At 39.3% G+C, this 15,032-nt stretch overlaps 1 protein-coding gene across 1 annotated transcript in view; it reads right to left on the reverse strand.

Moving 5' to 3' along the window:
• Positions 1 to 15,032, reverse strand: part of LOC131496946 (uncharacterized) — a 120,766-nt gene that overhangs the window by 97,197 nt on the left and 8,537 nt on the right. Inside the window, exons 6-15 of the mRNA XM_058702823.1 lie at positions 14,290 to 14,343; positions 13,528 to 13,632; positions 12,932 to 12,985; positions 11,799 to 11,903; positions 8,651 to 8,701; positions 7,901 to 8,005; positions 7,034 to 7,087; positions 6,250 to 6,354; positions 5,517 to 5,570; positions 4,958 to 5,062 (exon numbers count right to left, since the gene is read on the reverse strand). Of these exons, the coding sequence (XP_058558806.1) occupies positions 4,958 to 5,062; positions 5,517 to 5,570; positions 6,250 to 6,354; positions 7,034 to 7,087; positions 7,901 to 8,005; positions 8,651 to 8,701; positions 11,799 to 11,903; positions 12,932 to 12,985; positions 13,528 to 13,632; positions 14,290 to 14,343 (792 nt within the window). The remainder of the gene's footprint in view (positions 1 to 4,957; positions 5,063 to 5,516; positions 5,571 to 6,249; positions 6,355 to 7,033; positions 7,088 to 7,900; positions 8,006 to 8,650; positions 8,702 to 11,798; positions 11,904 to 12,931; positions 12,986 to 13,527; positions 13,633 to 14,289; positions 14,344 to 15,032) is intronic.

The raw sequence follows: 15,032 nt of genomic DNA on the forward strand, positions 1-15,032 counted from the left end.
TGCTGTCCAGTTCTCCCAGCACCATTTGTTAAAGAGACTGTCTTTTTTCCATTGGATGTTCTTTCCTGCTTTGTCAAAGATGAGTTGGCCATACGTTTGTGGGTCTAGTTCTGGGGTTTCTATTCTATTCCATTGGTCTATGTGTCTGTTTTTATGCCAATACCATGCTGTCTTGATGATGACAGCTTTGTAGTAGAGGCTAAAGTCTGGGATTGTGATGCCTCCTGCTTTGGTCTTCTTCTTCAAAATTACTTTGGCTATTCAGGGCCTTTTGTGGTTCCATATGAATTTTAGGATTGCTTGTTCTAGTTTCAAGAAGAATGCTGGTGCAATTTTGATTGGGATTGCATCGAATGTGTAGATAGCTTTGGGTAGTATTGACATTTTGACAATATTTATTCTTCCAATCCATGAGCAGGGAATGTCTTTCCATTTCTTTATATCTTCTTCAATTACCTGCATAAGCTTTCTATAGTTTTCAGCATACAGATCTTTTACATCTTTGGTTAGATTTATTCCTAGGTATTTTATGCTTCTTGGTGCAATTGTGAATGGGATCAGTTTCTTTATTTGTCTTTCTGTTGCTTCATTGTTAGTGTATAAGAATGCAACTGATTTCTGTACATTGATTTTGTATCCGGCAACTTTGCTGAATTCATGTATCAGTTCTAGCAGACTTTTGGTGGAGTCTATCGGATTTTCCATGCATAATATCATGTCATCTGCAAAAAGCGAAAGCTTGACTTCATCTTTGCCAATTTTGATGCCTTTGATTTCCTTTTGTTGTCTGATTGCTGATGCTAGAACTTCCAGCACTATATTAAACAACAGCGGTGAGAGTGGGCATCCCTGTCGTGTTCCTGATCTCAGGGAAAAAGCTCTCAGTTTTTCCCCGTTGAGGATGATGTTAGCTGTGGGCTTTTCATAAATGGCTTTTATGATCTTTAAGTATGTTCCTTCTATCCCGACTTTCTCCAGGGTTTTTATTAAGAAAGGGTGCTGGATTTGGTCAAAGGCCTTTTCTGCATCGATTGACAGGATCATATGGTTCTTCTCTTTTTTTTGTTAATGTGATGTATCACGTTGATCGATTTGCGAATGTTGAACCAGCCCTGCATCCCAGGAATGAATCCCACTTGATCATGGTGAATAATTCTTTTTATATGCTGTTGAATTCGATTTGCTAGTATCTTATTGAGAATTTTTGCATCCATATTCATCAGGGATATTGGCCTGTAGTTCTCTTTTTTTACTGGGTCTCTGTCTGGTTTAGGAATCAAAGTAATACTGGCTTCATAGAATGAGTCTGGAAGTTTTCCTTCCCTTTCTATTTCTTGGAATAGCTTGAGAAGGATAGGTATTATCTCTGCTTTAAACGTCTGGTAGAACTCCCCTGGGAAGCCATCTGGTCCTGGACTCTTATTTGTTGGGAGATTTTTGATAACTGATTCAATTTCTTCGCTGGTTATGGGTCTGTTCAAGCTTTCTATTTCCTCCTGATTGAGTTTTGGAAGCGTGTGGGTGTTTAGGAATTTGTCCATTTCTTCCAGGTTGTCCAATTTGTTGGCATATAATTTTTCATAGTATTCCCTGATAATTGTTTGTATCTCTGAGGGATTGGTTGTAATAATTCCATTTTCATTCATGATTTTATCTATTTGGGTCATCTCCCTTTTCTTTTTGAGAAGCCTGGCTAGAGGTTTGTCAATTTTGTTTATTTTTTCAAAAAACCAACTCCTGGTTTCGTTGATCTGCTCTACAGTTTTTTTAGATTCTATATTGTTTATTTCTGCTCTGATCTTTATGATTTCTCTTCTTCTGCTGGGTTTAGGCTGCCTTTGCTGTTCTGCTTCTATTTCCTTTAGGTGTGCTGTTAGATTTGGTATTTGGGATTTTTCTTGTTTCTTGAGATAGGCCTGGATTGCAATGTATTTTCCTCTCAGGACTGCCTTCGCTGCGTCCCAAAGCGTTTGGATTGTTGTATTTTCATTTTCATTTGTTTCCATATATTTTTAAATTTCTTCTCTAATTGCCTGGTTGACCCACTCATTCGTTAGTAGGGTGTTCTTTAACCTCCATGCTTTTGGAGGTTTTCCAGACTTTTTCCTGTGGCTGATTTCAAGCTTCATAGCATTGTGGTCTGAAAGTATGCATGGTATGATTTCAATTCTTGTAAACTTATGAAGGGCTGTTTTGTGACCCAGTATATGATCTATCTTGGAGAATGTTCCATGTGCACTCGAGAAGAAAGTATATTCTGTTGCTTTGGGATGCAGAGTTCTAAATATATCTGTCAAGTCCATCTGATCCAATGTATCATTCAGGGCCCTTGTTTCTTTATTGACTGTGTGTCTAGATGATCTATCCATTTCTGTAAGTGGGGTGTTAAAGTCCCCTGCAATGACCACATTCTTATCAATAAGGTTGCTTATGTTTATGAGTAATTGTTTTATATATCTGGGGGCTCCGGTATTTGGCGCATAGACATTTATAATTGTTAGCTCTTCCTGATGGATAGACCCTGTAATTATTATATAATGCCCTTCTTCATCTCTTGTTACAGCCTTTAATTTAAAGTCTAGTTTGTCTGATAGAAGTATGGCTACTCCAGCTTTCTTTTGGCTTCCAGTAGCATGATAAATAGTTCTCCATCCCCTCACTCTCAATCTAAAGGTGTCCTCAGATCTAAAATGAGTCTCTTGTAGACAGCAAATAGATGGGTCTTGTTTTTTTATCCATTCTGATACCCTATGTCTTTTGGTTGGTGCATTTAATCCATTTACATTCAGTGTTATTATAGAAAGATACGGGTTTAGAGTCATTGTGATGTCTGTATGTTTTATGCTTGTAGTGATGTCTCTGGTACTTTGTCTCACAGGATCCCCCTTAGGATCTCTTGTAGGGCTGGTTTCGTGGTGACAAATTCCTTCAGTTTTTGTTTGTTTGGGAAGACCTTTATCTCTCCTTCTATTCTAAATGACAGACTTGCTGGATAAAGGATTCTCGGCTGCATATTTTTTCTGTTTAGCACACTGAAGATATCGTGCCAAGCCTTTCTGGCCTGCCAAGTTTCAAAGGAGAGATCAGTCACGAGTCTTATAGGTCTCCCTTTATATGTGAGGGCACGTTTATCCCTTGCTGCTTTCAGAATTTTCTCTTTATCCTTGTATTTTGCCAGTTTCACTATGATATGTCGTGCAGAAGATCGATTCAAGTTACGTCTGAAGGGAGTTCTCTGTGCCTCTTGGATTTCAATGCCTTTTTCCTTCCCCAGTTCAGGGAAGTTCTCAGCTATAATTTCTTCAAGTACCCCTTCAGCACCTTTCCCTCTCTCTTCCTCCTCTGGGATACCAATTATGCGTATATTATTTCTTTTTAGTGTATCACTTAGTTCTCTAATTTTCCCCTCATACTCCTGGATTTTTTTATCTCTCTTTCTCTCAGCTTCCTCTTTCTCCATAACTTTATCTTCTAGTTCACCTATTCTCTCCTCTGCCTCTTCAATCCGAGCCGTCGTGGTTTCCATTTTGTTTTGCATTTCGTTTAAAGCGTTTTTCAGCTCCTCGTGACTGTTCCTTAGTCCCTTGATCTCTGTGGCAAGAGATTCTCTGCTGTCCTGTATACTGTTTTCAAGCCCAGCGATTAATTTTATGACTATTATTCTAAATTCACTTTCTGTTATATTATTTAAATCCTTTTTGATCAGTTCATTAGCTGTTGTTATTTCCTGGAGATTCTTCTGAGGGGAATTCTTCCGTTTGGTCATTTTGGACAGTCCCTGGAGTGGTGAGGACCCGCAGGGCACTTCCCCCGTGCTGTGGTGTATAACTGGAGTTGGTGGGCGGGGCCGCAGTCCGACCTGATGTCTGCCCCCAGCCCACCGCTGGGGCCACAGTCAGACTGGTGTGTGCCTTCTCTTCCCCTCTCCTAGGGTCGGGATTCACTGTGGGGTGGCGTGGCCCGTCTGGGCTACTTGCACACTGCCAGGCTTGTGGTGCTGGGGATCTGGCGTATTAGCTGGGGTGGGTAGGCAAGGTGCACGGTGGCAGGAGGGGCAGGCTTGGCTCACTTCTCCTTAGGTGATCCACTTCAGGAGGGGCCCTGTGGCAGCGGGAGGGAGTCAGATCCGCTGCCGGAGGTTTGGCTCCGCAGAAGCACAGAGTTGGGATCCCTGGCAGGAACTGGTTCTCTTTGGGATTTTGGCTGGGGGATGGGCGGGGGAGATGGCGCTGGCGAGCGCCTTTGTTCCCCACCAAGCTGAGCTCTCTCTTCCGGGGGCTCAGCAGCTCTCCCTCCCTTTGTCCTCCAGCCTTGCCGCTTTCCGAGCAGAGCTGTTAACTTATTACCTCCCAGACGCTAAGTCGCGCTTGCTGTCGGAACACAGTCCGTCCGGCCCCTCCGCTTTTGCCAGCCAGACTCGGGGGCTCTGCTTGGCCGGCGAGCCGCCCCTCCGCCCCGGCTCCCTCCCACCAGTCCGTGGAGCGCGCACCGCCTCGCCGCCCTTCCTACCCTCTTCCGTGGGCCTCTCGTCTGCGCTTGGCTCCGGAGACTCCGTTCTGCTAATCCTCTGGCGGTTTTCTGGGTTCTTTAGGCAGGTGTAGGTGGAATCTAAGTGATCAGCAGGACGCGCGGTGAGCCCAGCGTCCTCCTACGCCGCCATCTTCCGGAACTCCCCCTTTAAAGTTTTATTTAAGTTATCTCTACACCCAATGTGGGGCTCAAACTCAGGACCAGAGATCAAGAGTCTTTTGCTCTTCCAATTGAGTCAGACAGGCGCCCTCTAATTCATTGAGTAAGAAGGTGGTTAAAAGGACAAAGAGCTTCCATGCCATGTTGCTGATGTCACCCCTTTTAAAATTTTTAATAGGACTTTAAAGAGTTATACTTCGAGAATTTTATACAAAAACTCTTAAGCCCAATATTCTCTGAAATCCACAGCAATGCCTGAAATGCTTACCATCCAATGGCAGTATGTTCAGTAGATCCTGGCTTTCTTTATTTGTTAACTCAATACCTACATTTTTCAGATAAAGTTGTGTGTCACTGGCATTAATTTTATCACCTTTAAAAAGATGGGAGATAAGGTATGTGAACATTTTCATGCATAACAATTCTAATTTAAGAAAATTATAATAACATAGCAGCATCTCAACTTGCTAGAGGTATAACTTCAGAACAAGGATACAGGGAGGCTTGTCTAACTGCATCACAAGAAGGGGTTAAAAGATAACATGTTTTCTTTAAGCCTTGTCAAAAGAATGCTTTTATTAATGCTCTAAAAAAGGGGGACAAGCCAACCAGCCTATAATAAAATAGACTTCTTAAAAAATGATACTTCTAAAACCATAGGTAATAAGAAGTCCATCTATATTCTTAAAGACAAACACGCCATCAGTATATCGGTGAAATAAGGCTTGTGTATAGTTTGGAATACTGGGATATACGATTAAAATATGGTATGTACATACAACAAAGGATCCTGATTTTACATTTTTTCCTCATTACTTCTCACTCACCAGAAAATAAATTTGCTGTCCTCATAAAGGAGTTCAGTGAAATCCTTCCATTATCTGGAATACAAATCATAAATTGTACACAAACAAAACATGTATTGCTATTGGGAATAGGACGCCTTTCTTCCATGAAATTTTCTAACTTCTCATTCCTTACGTAGAGGGAATTTGTTGATTTTTCATTTTCTTAAAACATCCAACAACCTTCTAGAATTCTAAAGAGGGTGTTTTAACACGCTAAATTAGATCTTTAATTCTTTTCCACTTGACACTTTTCACTTAAAAGATATCTCTCTGGTGCCATATTACTGGTCTAAAGTCAGATATCACTGAGCCTCTATTTCAACCCAACCCGACATTCATATCTGTGAAATCAGAATATGATCACCTCTGGTTTGTACACTACTTGTCAGACAATTCCAAACCTTTTTTTTTTTTTACCTCCTCATATGGTTTTGTCAATCTCTGACCTTTTTCCAGCATCTATTTCAATAACTTCTATTGTTTTTCTCTGAAGTACTGTTTTGCTTTTCCTAGCTAAATTGTAATCTACCAGTGCCCTATTGATCCTCACATGATATTAACAATAATAATCAGAAGTCCTATTTCTCATCCTCGAGGATTATAACTCTACAAGTGCTTTTAACTTTCAAAGTGAAAATGAATAAGAATACTCAGATTTCATGAGAAGATTTCAAAGATTTTTCTGAAAGGAAGTGGTAAGTGAAATACTCACTATCAATTTTCAAATGATTCCGTAGATCTTTGATTTCTTCATTTTCAAGGTCATAGTTCAAGTTTTCCAGAATGGTTTCTAGTTTATTTTCTAAAATTTTCCCTCCTTAATAAATAAAGAGGCAAAACAGAAATGTGAAACTATGCCTATTATTAAAAGAATTCTAGTTAAGTCTATGCACCAAATCCCAATGGGGTTGGGGGAGAAAAGCAAAGCTGCCATGCAGATGTTCAAGGCAAACATAAAACTAAGGTGGCGGGGGACAGGGCTGGGGAATGTGAAGAAAAGAACATTGTCCTTACATATGCTATAAGACACCCTGCTAAAATTTGTTATAGAATATAAAGCAAGGAAAAGGAATGAAATTTCTTATTCATTCTTCATTTATTATTCATAATGGAGGAATATGTCAGAAACAACAGCCACGATTCTGGCTGCTGAGTTTGAAACCTGCCATTGTAACAGTAAACCATTTCTACACACTTAGTGGTTACCTGACCTTGAATTATAAGTCATAAGGGGGAATAAAGAGGTTAATAACCTAACTTAAATATAACAGAGTGGTTAGGAATAGGGGTTCAAATCCTCTTCCTAAGTTCAAACTGTGTGACCTTAGGCAAGTGAGTTAATACCTCCCATTTGTAAAATGGTGCTAATGTAAGTACATACCTCATAGAGTTTTTGTGATAATTAAGTGAGTTATTAGACATCAAGTACTTAGGACAGTACCTGGCATTATAATCAAGAGAAATAAGCTATTGTTATCATTAAGCTTATCACTCACCTTGGAAAGTCTTTACACCTTCTAGCAACCGAACATGATACACCTTTCCATCAACTATAAGAGAAGTCATAATTGATGTCTTAGAGAAAGTGATACAGCAATTCATAACAAGAGTACAGTCTATTTAATAAAGACAATGTCACATGCTTTGCCTTACAGATTTATCTCATTTCTTATCCACACATCCTTCTCTTGGCTTTAAGAAAAAGGGAAGGAGGGGGTGCCTGGGTGGCTCAGTTGGTTAAGTGTTTGACTTCGGCTCACATAATGATCTAGCTCGCAGTTTGTGAGTTTGAGCCCTGTATCAGGCTCTCTGATATGGCATGGCTCTCTGAAGCAGCATGCAGCCTGCTTCAGATCCTCTGTCTCCCTTTCTCTCTGCCCCTTTCCCCTCTCAAAAATAAATCAACTTTTAAAAAAGTACATGTCTATTAAAAAAAAAAGAATAAAGGGAAGGAGTAGAGGAAGGTCTTAAATTTATCCATTTTACTGTTCTGAATCTTTCCATCTCTTTGATTTGACACTTTTTAAACTGACTTCCTCTCTTTTTCCCCCTTCTTTCTCTTTATGCTTTAGGGCTGCCAGACATTTCAAAGTTAATATACTAAATTAAATTTTATCAATTCAAAAATCTTAATTTCTTTATGAAGTCCTCAAGCTAAATCCCAATCAAGTAAGCTCCATCCCCTATGGCAGCCTCCATGAGGGCAAGGATTTTTGTCTTTAATCCCATAACCTAAGAAGTGTTCAATAAATGCATTGAATATACATGTTTAATAAATGTTTAATAATTCCCCACCTACCCCAATAACATATACACTTAAACTACGTTCTCCTAAAGGCCAAACCAGTATCAGAAATGCTCACAAGTAATTGGCAGGGTTTTTAGCAGCCTCCAGCGTTCCTTAGGTGTGAGTTCTATCCCTATGTTTTTCAAAACGTCATCTACTTCATCAACATTAATCTTGATTCCTTTGAAAAGATGTAAATTATGACTGATGAAAAATTTAAGGGTGATGAGTGATTCTAAACTATGATTTTCATCTAAGTTTAATTGCAGAATTAAGAGTGGGGTTGGTCAAAATACTGAGTCAAGACTCTAAGGGAATGTCAGAAACAGCACTAAATCTCATAATTCCAGAGAGAAAAAAATACTCTTTGAATGCTCAAATAAAAATGGGATAAATCAACACTCTGAAATGGGAGTTGTATACGAAACTAGAACCACTTATATAAATGACTATATAAATCATTCTATACAGATGGTATGTATATTACTTTTTATCTGCCTGTATGATAAGTTATTCAGAAAAAGATTTATACCAATGTTTTATCATGCCAGTTATTGTGGTAACATAGACTTTTGGCTCTTCCAACAATGGAAAGTGATGGGCATTTTTGAAAAAAAAAATCCAGAGAACACAGTATATTTTAGTAAGACATAAAAATTTAGTAGTTTTGTTCAAAAAGCATATAACTCAGAGCTAATCTGGACCATTAATATACCAAGAAGACTAATAATGTCAGTATTATAGGGATAAAATGTTTAAAACCATAACATAAAAGCATCAGAATGTTGCTATTTATAATAAGTTTTTCCTATAAGCTTTCACTCACCTCTGAATGGCTCTAAATTTTCCATGAGCATATTCAGCTTAACCTTTATATCTGTAAAATAATGTACAAATGAGACCCAGCCATAATGACTCAGACCCAGAAAACATTATAAAGATGTCATATTGTGGAACAAAACCCTGAAATTTAGAAGTTTATCCCAGATGAACATGGAATTGGAGAACAAAATTTTATTTTATTAAATTTTTAATGTTTTTTTTTTTCTGACAGAGAGAGAGAGAGAGAGAGAGAGAGAGAGAGAGAGGCGGGGGGGAGGGGAAGAGGGGAAGAGAGGCAGAGAGAGAGGGAGACAGAATCTGAAGCAGGCTCCAGGCTCTGAGTTGTCAGCACACAGCCCGATTCGGGGCCGGAACTCACAAGTGTGCGATCATGACCTGAGCCGAAGTCAGACACCCAACCGACTGAGCCACCCAGGTGCCCCAAGAATAAGAATTTAAATATGACAAATATATAGCAAAGAAGAAGAAGCTGCAGTATAAGATATCAAATGCTGTACATAGGAGTGTTAGCAAGTTTTATTTTTACATTTATTTTTATTTTTACTTTGATAGTTTCATGTCTACAATTTATTGAGTCAACACTTCCACAAATCACCCTGTGCTCATCACTACAAGTGTACCCTTAATCCCCATCACCTATTTCACCTCTACCCCCACCACCTCCTCTTTGGTAACCATCACTGTGTTCTCTATAGTTAAGAGTCTGTTTCTTGGTTTTCCTCTCTATTTCTTCTCCCCTCTGATCTTTTGTTTTGGTTCTTAAATTCCACATGAGTGGAATCATATGGTATTTGTCTTTCTCTGACTTATTTTGCTTAGCTCCTCTAGCCACATAAGCTCCTTATATCCTCTAGCTCCATCCACGTCGTTGCAAGTGGCAAGATTTCATTCTTTTTATGGCTGAGTAATATTCCATTGTATATATCCATTTATCAGTTGATGGACATTTGGGCTCTTTCCATTATTTGGCTGTTGTTGATGATGTGTCTATAAACATCGGGGGGGCATGTATCCCTTCGAATTAGTATTTTTGCATTCATTGGGTAAATACCAGTAGTGCTAGAAAGTTTTGAAAGCATTGCTGGTCCTGCCTTCCACTTCACTTGTTCCACTTTGGACCCAGGAGTATTCTGAGGTTTGGCCACCTTACCATTGCAGGATTTAAAAGCAATGTATACTGTAACGTCAATGTGTTTACCTACCTAAAATGTTGTACGTGGCTACTTCCACACTCAACCCTTACTCAGCACATTCTTTAAGCTTCCAATTCCATAGCCACCAAGATTTCCAGTCTTTTCTGAATCTCTCATTTGTGTACTTACTGGTTGAAAATCCTCGTTTCTAGGGCCACATCACACAGCCCCCTGAGGGTATCATTCATACCACAGTCTATGTAGCCCTCCTTACCTCTCCTACACAAGGCAGCATTATTTAGTAGAAAGGGCAAACCTTTGAAGTTTATATAAACCTAGAAAGGCTTCTATAGGGTTGACATCCCCATTCTGCCACTTAGCAGCCATGTGGCTTTGGTCAAGTCAATTAACTTCTGTGACTGACTCTCAATTTCCACATCAGAGAAACTAGGATTACAATCTATTTTTCAGAGTTGTTTTGAGGACTATTGATAACATATTTCAAGTGCCAAATATTGTTTGTGGTATATAGCAGGCATTTAATACTTTGTAATTATTGAGGAATAATGTCAGCTCATGGCAGGATAAGACATCCCTCCTTTTTGTCCCCCTTTCTAACAACCGAATTCAGCATCTATCCATGAACAAAAGTGTCTCTGTGGGAGTTGTGGGATCCGGCACCATATGCCAAGGAACCCAGCAGGAATCTACCCACATGGGTACTGGGTAACAGGTAGACAGACCTTGGTACAGGCTGTAGAACCAGCAGGAACTTGCAAACCAGCCACAGGCCCTCTGTGGTTGGGAAAATCCAGAAGAGTGATGACTTGGGCAGACACCCACAATGAGTGGGCCTTTGTGGAGGTCCACCTGTCCTGAGGAGAGATTCCAGCACTCCATTGGAGTTTGGATGCACTGGAGAGGGTAAGAGGAATCCTGCCAGTGTGGCCCCACCCTGAAGGCAACACAGCGCAGGGCTATACTACTAGCTGGTGACAGTCTCTCCCGTGGAGGAAGGGATAGCTGTGAGTGATTGTCCAGCTACCCCAGCTGTGTGGAACACTGCTGGAGAAGCCGGTTTCTCTCCTGCAGCACCCCAAGTGTTGAGGTGGGACCACTATGACTGGGGAAAGGAAGAAGATCATGAACAGGCAGATAATGTTAAAGAGCATTCAAAGGATGTGGTTTCTGCTGACTGCCTCGGGACGCAGTAGATAAGCCTGTCCATGAGCTTCTGGGAGAACCTCACCTGAGGAACCCCACACCTGGCCTGTGTGGGCACCTCCAACACCCGAGTGCTAAGCCCATACCTCCCCCCGACTCTGCAGCAAGCTGCTTGTGCAGGCTCATGAGTGTGGTGGCAAGAGTAAACAGGAGTGTCCTGAGAGAACACTCCAGGGGCTGTGGACAAGGGAGAAACCACAAACTTGAGCTGTAGCTCCACCTTTTGGAAAACAAAAGAGAGGTTTCCAATAGCCGGCCCAGTGTGTTGTAAGAACCAAAGACAGACAAGCCTAAGAGTTCTTCTGGAAAGCAGAGCTAGAAGTGTGGGCCAGGTGTATCCAGATAATGTTGGAGGAAGTCCCAGATAGAAGCAGGACCAGTGAAAAATCTCTCCCATCTGAAGATAATCCTCAAGACAAGTAGATTTGGGGAAGTGATTACTTGTCTTTTCTGCTATTATATCTCCTTCTTTTAGTCTAGTTAAAATGTATGGTGATTTAAGGGCTTTTTCCTTTTTTTTCCCCCTGCTGGTTTTAAAATTTCTTCTTTGACTTTACTTTCCTTTGTTTCATTTCTCTACCTGCTTCTTAGGTCTGTCAATTTCTAGTTGGTGTCTACGAATTTAGGCCTGCAGGGGTGTCACTGTTTTAACAGATTACTGATGTCTGATTTAAACAATAATGATCTGAGATGATACATTTTTTTCCATATGAATAAATTTGGAAGTTTTATTAGAGGAGTTCACTTTCCCTAAAGGTGGAACAACAAACTCACCATCAGTTGGCAGACGATTCTGCAGGTCCTCAACTTCCTCATCCTCCAGCTCGTAACCCAAGTTTTCCAGGATGCTTTGCATTTTAGGGGTGTAGCACTTTCCACCTCAGGGAAGATGGAATAGGGATAAAAATAGGAACTGATATCCAAGAAAAATACTGGCTATATTCACACACCAACTGAATGAAACAAATCCACAGCACAATAATTAAAAACAAAACAAAACTGTTTAGGGCTACCTGTGGGACATGTTGACACATTCCACAATAGAAATGTATTGTGGAAGCCAAAAATAGAATATATTCATATATATATACATATATATATATATATATATATATATACACACACACACACATACATATACACACACATACATATATATACATGTGTACATATATATGCTGAATCTGATGAATTATGTTAGAAAATAACTAGACCTCTGGATAGCAAATAGATTTTTGAAACTTTTTCAGTATCAGAGAACTATAAATTATCACATTGGATGTAGTTGCATCTAAAGTAGCTCTATAGGCTAATGGGATAATAAAATCAATAATCTAATTATTGTGTAATGATAAGGTCTTTTATTTTTTTTTTAAATTTTTTTTTCAACGTTTTTTATTTATTTTTGGGACAGAGAGAGACAGAGCATGAGCAGGGAGGGGCAGAGAGAGAGGGAGACACAGAATCAGAAACAGGCTCCAGGCTCCGAGCCATCAGCCCAGAGCCTGACGCGGGGCTCGAACTCACGGACCGCGAGATCGTGACCTGGCTGAAGTCGGACGCTTAACCGACTGTGCCACCCAGGCGCCCCATAAGGTCTTTTAAAAGTTAAGGTAAAGTCTGGGGTGCCTAGGTGGCTCAGTCGGTTAAGCATCTGACTTCAGCTCAGGTCATGATCTCTCCCTCCGTGAGTTCAAGCCCCGCATCCGGCTCTGTGCTGACAGCTCAGATCCTGGAGCCTCCTTCAGATTCTGTCTCCCCCTCTCTCTCCCCCTCTCTGCCCTTCCCCTGCTCATGCTCTGTCTGTCTCAAAAATAAATAAAAACATTTAAAAAATTTAAAAAAAAGTTAAGGTAAAGTCTGTAGATCTTAGTTTTATTTGCCTTCTTGTTGAGATTCTGACTTACCAGGAAAAGCTTTTATATAATCGAGCAGTGTATTTTTCTCTACCTTTCCATCAGCTGTAAAATAATATATATTTAAGGTTTAAAAAATTAAGGTTATATGGATAGAGTAAAAAGAGTGAAATTTCATAAATACATACTTTAAAAATATCATCTTAAGTTATATGCCTACATTTCCCAGGCCTACCTATCCTTAATAAATAAGAAAAAAATAAGAGAAATTTTTTTAATGTGGACAGTCTGTCCATTCTTCTACACTGAAACAGATACACCTTTCCCTCTCATCCTGATTTCTCCTTTTTCTTCCTTTACTACCTGCTAAATTAGCCTTCTTTTTGTCTTTGCCTTGCTTAAGCTTCATTCACTTCAGAGTAATGATGCTCTTAATGGCAGAACCTAGGTTGGAAGATACCATAGCCTCCCAAAACAATACACTTAAATGTCAAAGGCATAATTTCTTTACAACTAAGTGTTGATCTTTTTGTCTTTTAGATTTTTATAGGAAACCAGATGGGTCCATTCTTTAGATGTTCTCACATTAAAGTTTACACTAGCACAGAGATATACCATACGTATACAGTGATACAGAAACTACCTACCAGTAATCGGCAATGTTTTCAACAGCCCCCAGAGCTCTCTATCTGTGAGTTCTATTCCCATGTTTCCCAGTGCTTTGTGTATATCCTTGGCTTCAACTTTTCCTCCTTTAAAAGATGGGAACGGTAACAGATGAGAATTGCCTACTGACTCCAAATGAAGCGTCTAAGCTTAAAAGGGTTATCTGTAGTTATCAGAAAGTATTTCTTGAGTTCTAAATAAAATATTTATTCCTAGCGCACTTAATGACCTCAGAGGAGTTAACCCAGATCACAGAAAGGAATATATAGGAGGCAAAGTGATCTAAGTTATGTACAGGCAGCTACCTCATTTTAATTGTATTATCATCACTAAAATCTGTTACTCTTTGCTTTGCCTGACTTGGAAGATAGATTAGCTTCACTGACTGCATTATTTGTATCCCTGCCAAAGTTTTACCTTAACAATTGCTGGGTTACAGTAAACGGTAGTTAAATATTTTAAGTAAATGACCACAGGTGTGTTGCCCATTGGAACGAATCACAAAATAAAAATGAAGTTTCAGAGAATATAGAACTTGTTATAGAGAGAGAGCAGTGCAACATTTTTGCCAAAACATAAATATCCAATGTAATCTTCATGTCATTAGAATCAAATTTTAATCATTAAAAAAGTAGAAGTTAACGGTCAATGACAGAATAAGAAAACATAACCTTAAATATGTATGTGAATGTGAAGTATTTGCTTTTTTTGTTTTACATCTTTTCACAAAGCATCTTGCTCACCTGTGAATTTCTTTATTTCTTTTAGCAGTGTATGCAGGTCAGCCATCCCGGAAGCTAAAAAAATAAGCCACAATTCAGACAGACACAATTGTGCACTGATAGAAAACGACTGTTAAATAGAGCAAAAGGTTAATGTTTCTTTATGATTTGTTGTTGAATACATATATGCAAATTAGCATGAAATGGAAAACTCCTTTCTAAAAATGCTCACTGTTAATTACACTATTTATTTTCTGCTTTCTTTTAATATCCCAACCTCCACACACCAGGTAACATCTCCCTCCTCAGGCTTGTTCTCTTCAATGTATACCACCTACTATACCAGATCCTGGGAACAAGAGTAAAAAAGTTTCAGTTCAGAAATTTAAATCTAACTCTTTCCTCACTTAACATTCTCCAGTATTGACACTTCCAAGTTAACTTAGTTTATTGCATGTTTTCTAGTAGGTATGTTCATTATATGCTCAAAGATTGTGAGTACCTTTAAATGAAAAAAAAAAAAAAAGTATTTATTCTGTATTCGCTCCAAACATCCTAACCCAGGAAGCACCATAAGGCTTTGCACATGGTAATGTTAAACACTTAAAAATTGAACAGTGGAGTGGAACATGTTAGAATGACAGAATTAGCTCTGAAATCAGTATATTTTTCCAGGATTGCAGATACAGTGTATTTTAGAGTAAGGAAAACTTAGAAATTATGCATATTATTAGCATTTTCTTACCCAAAAATATGCCACTTAT

This window comes from Neofelis nebulosa, chromosome 16 (genome assembly GCF_028018385.1).
Source record: "Neofelis nebulosa isolate mNeoNeb1 chromosome 16, mNeoNeb1.pri, whole genome shotgun sequence".
Taxonomy (NCBI): Eukaryota; Metazoa; Chordata; class Mammalia; order Carnivora; family Felidae; genus Neofelis; species Neofelis nebulosa.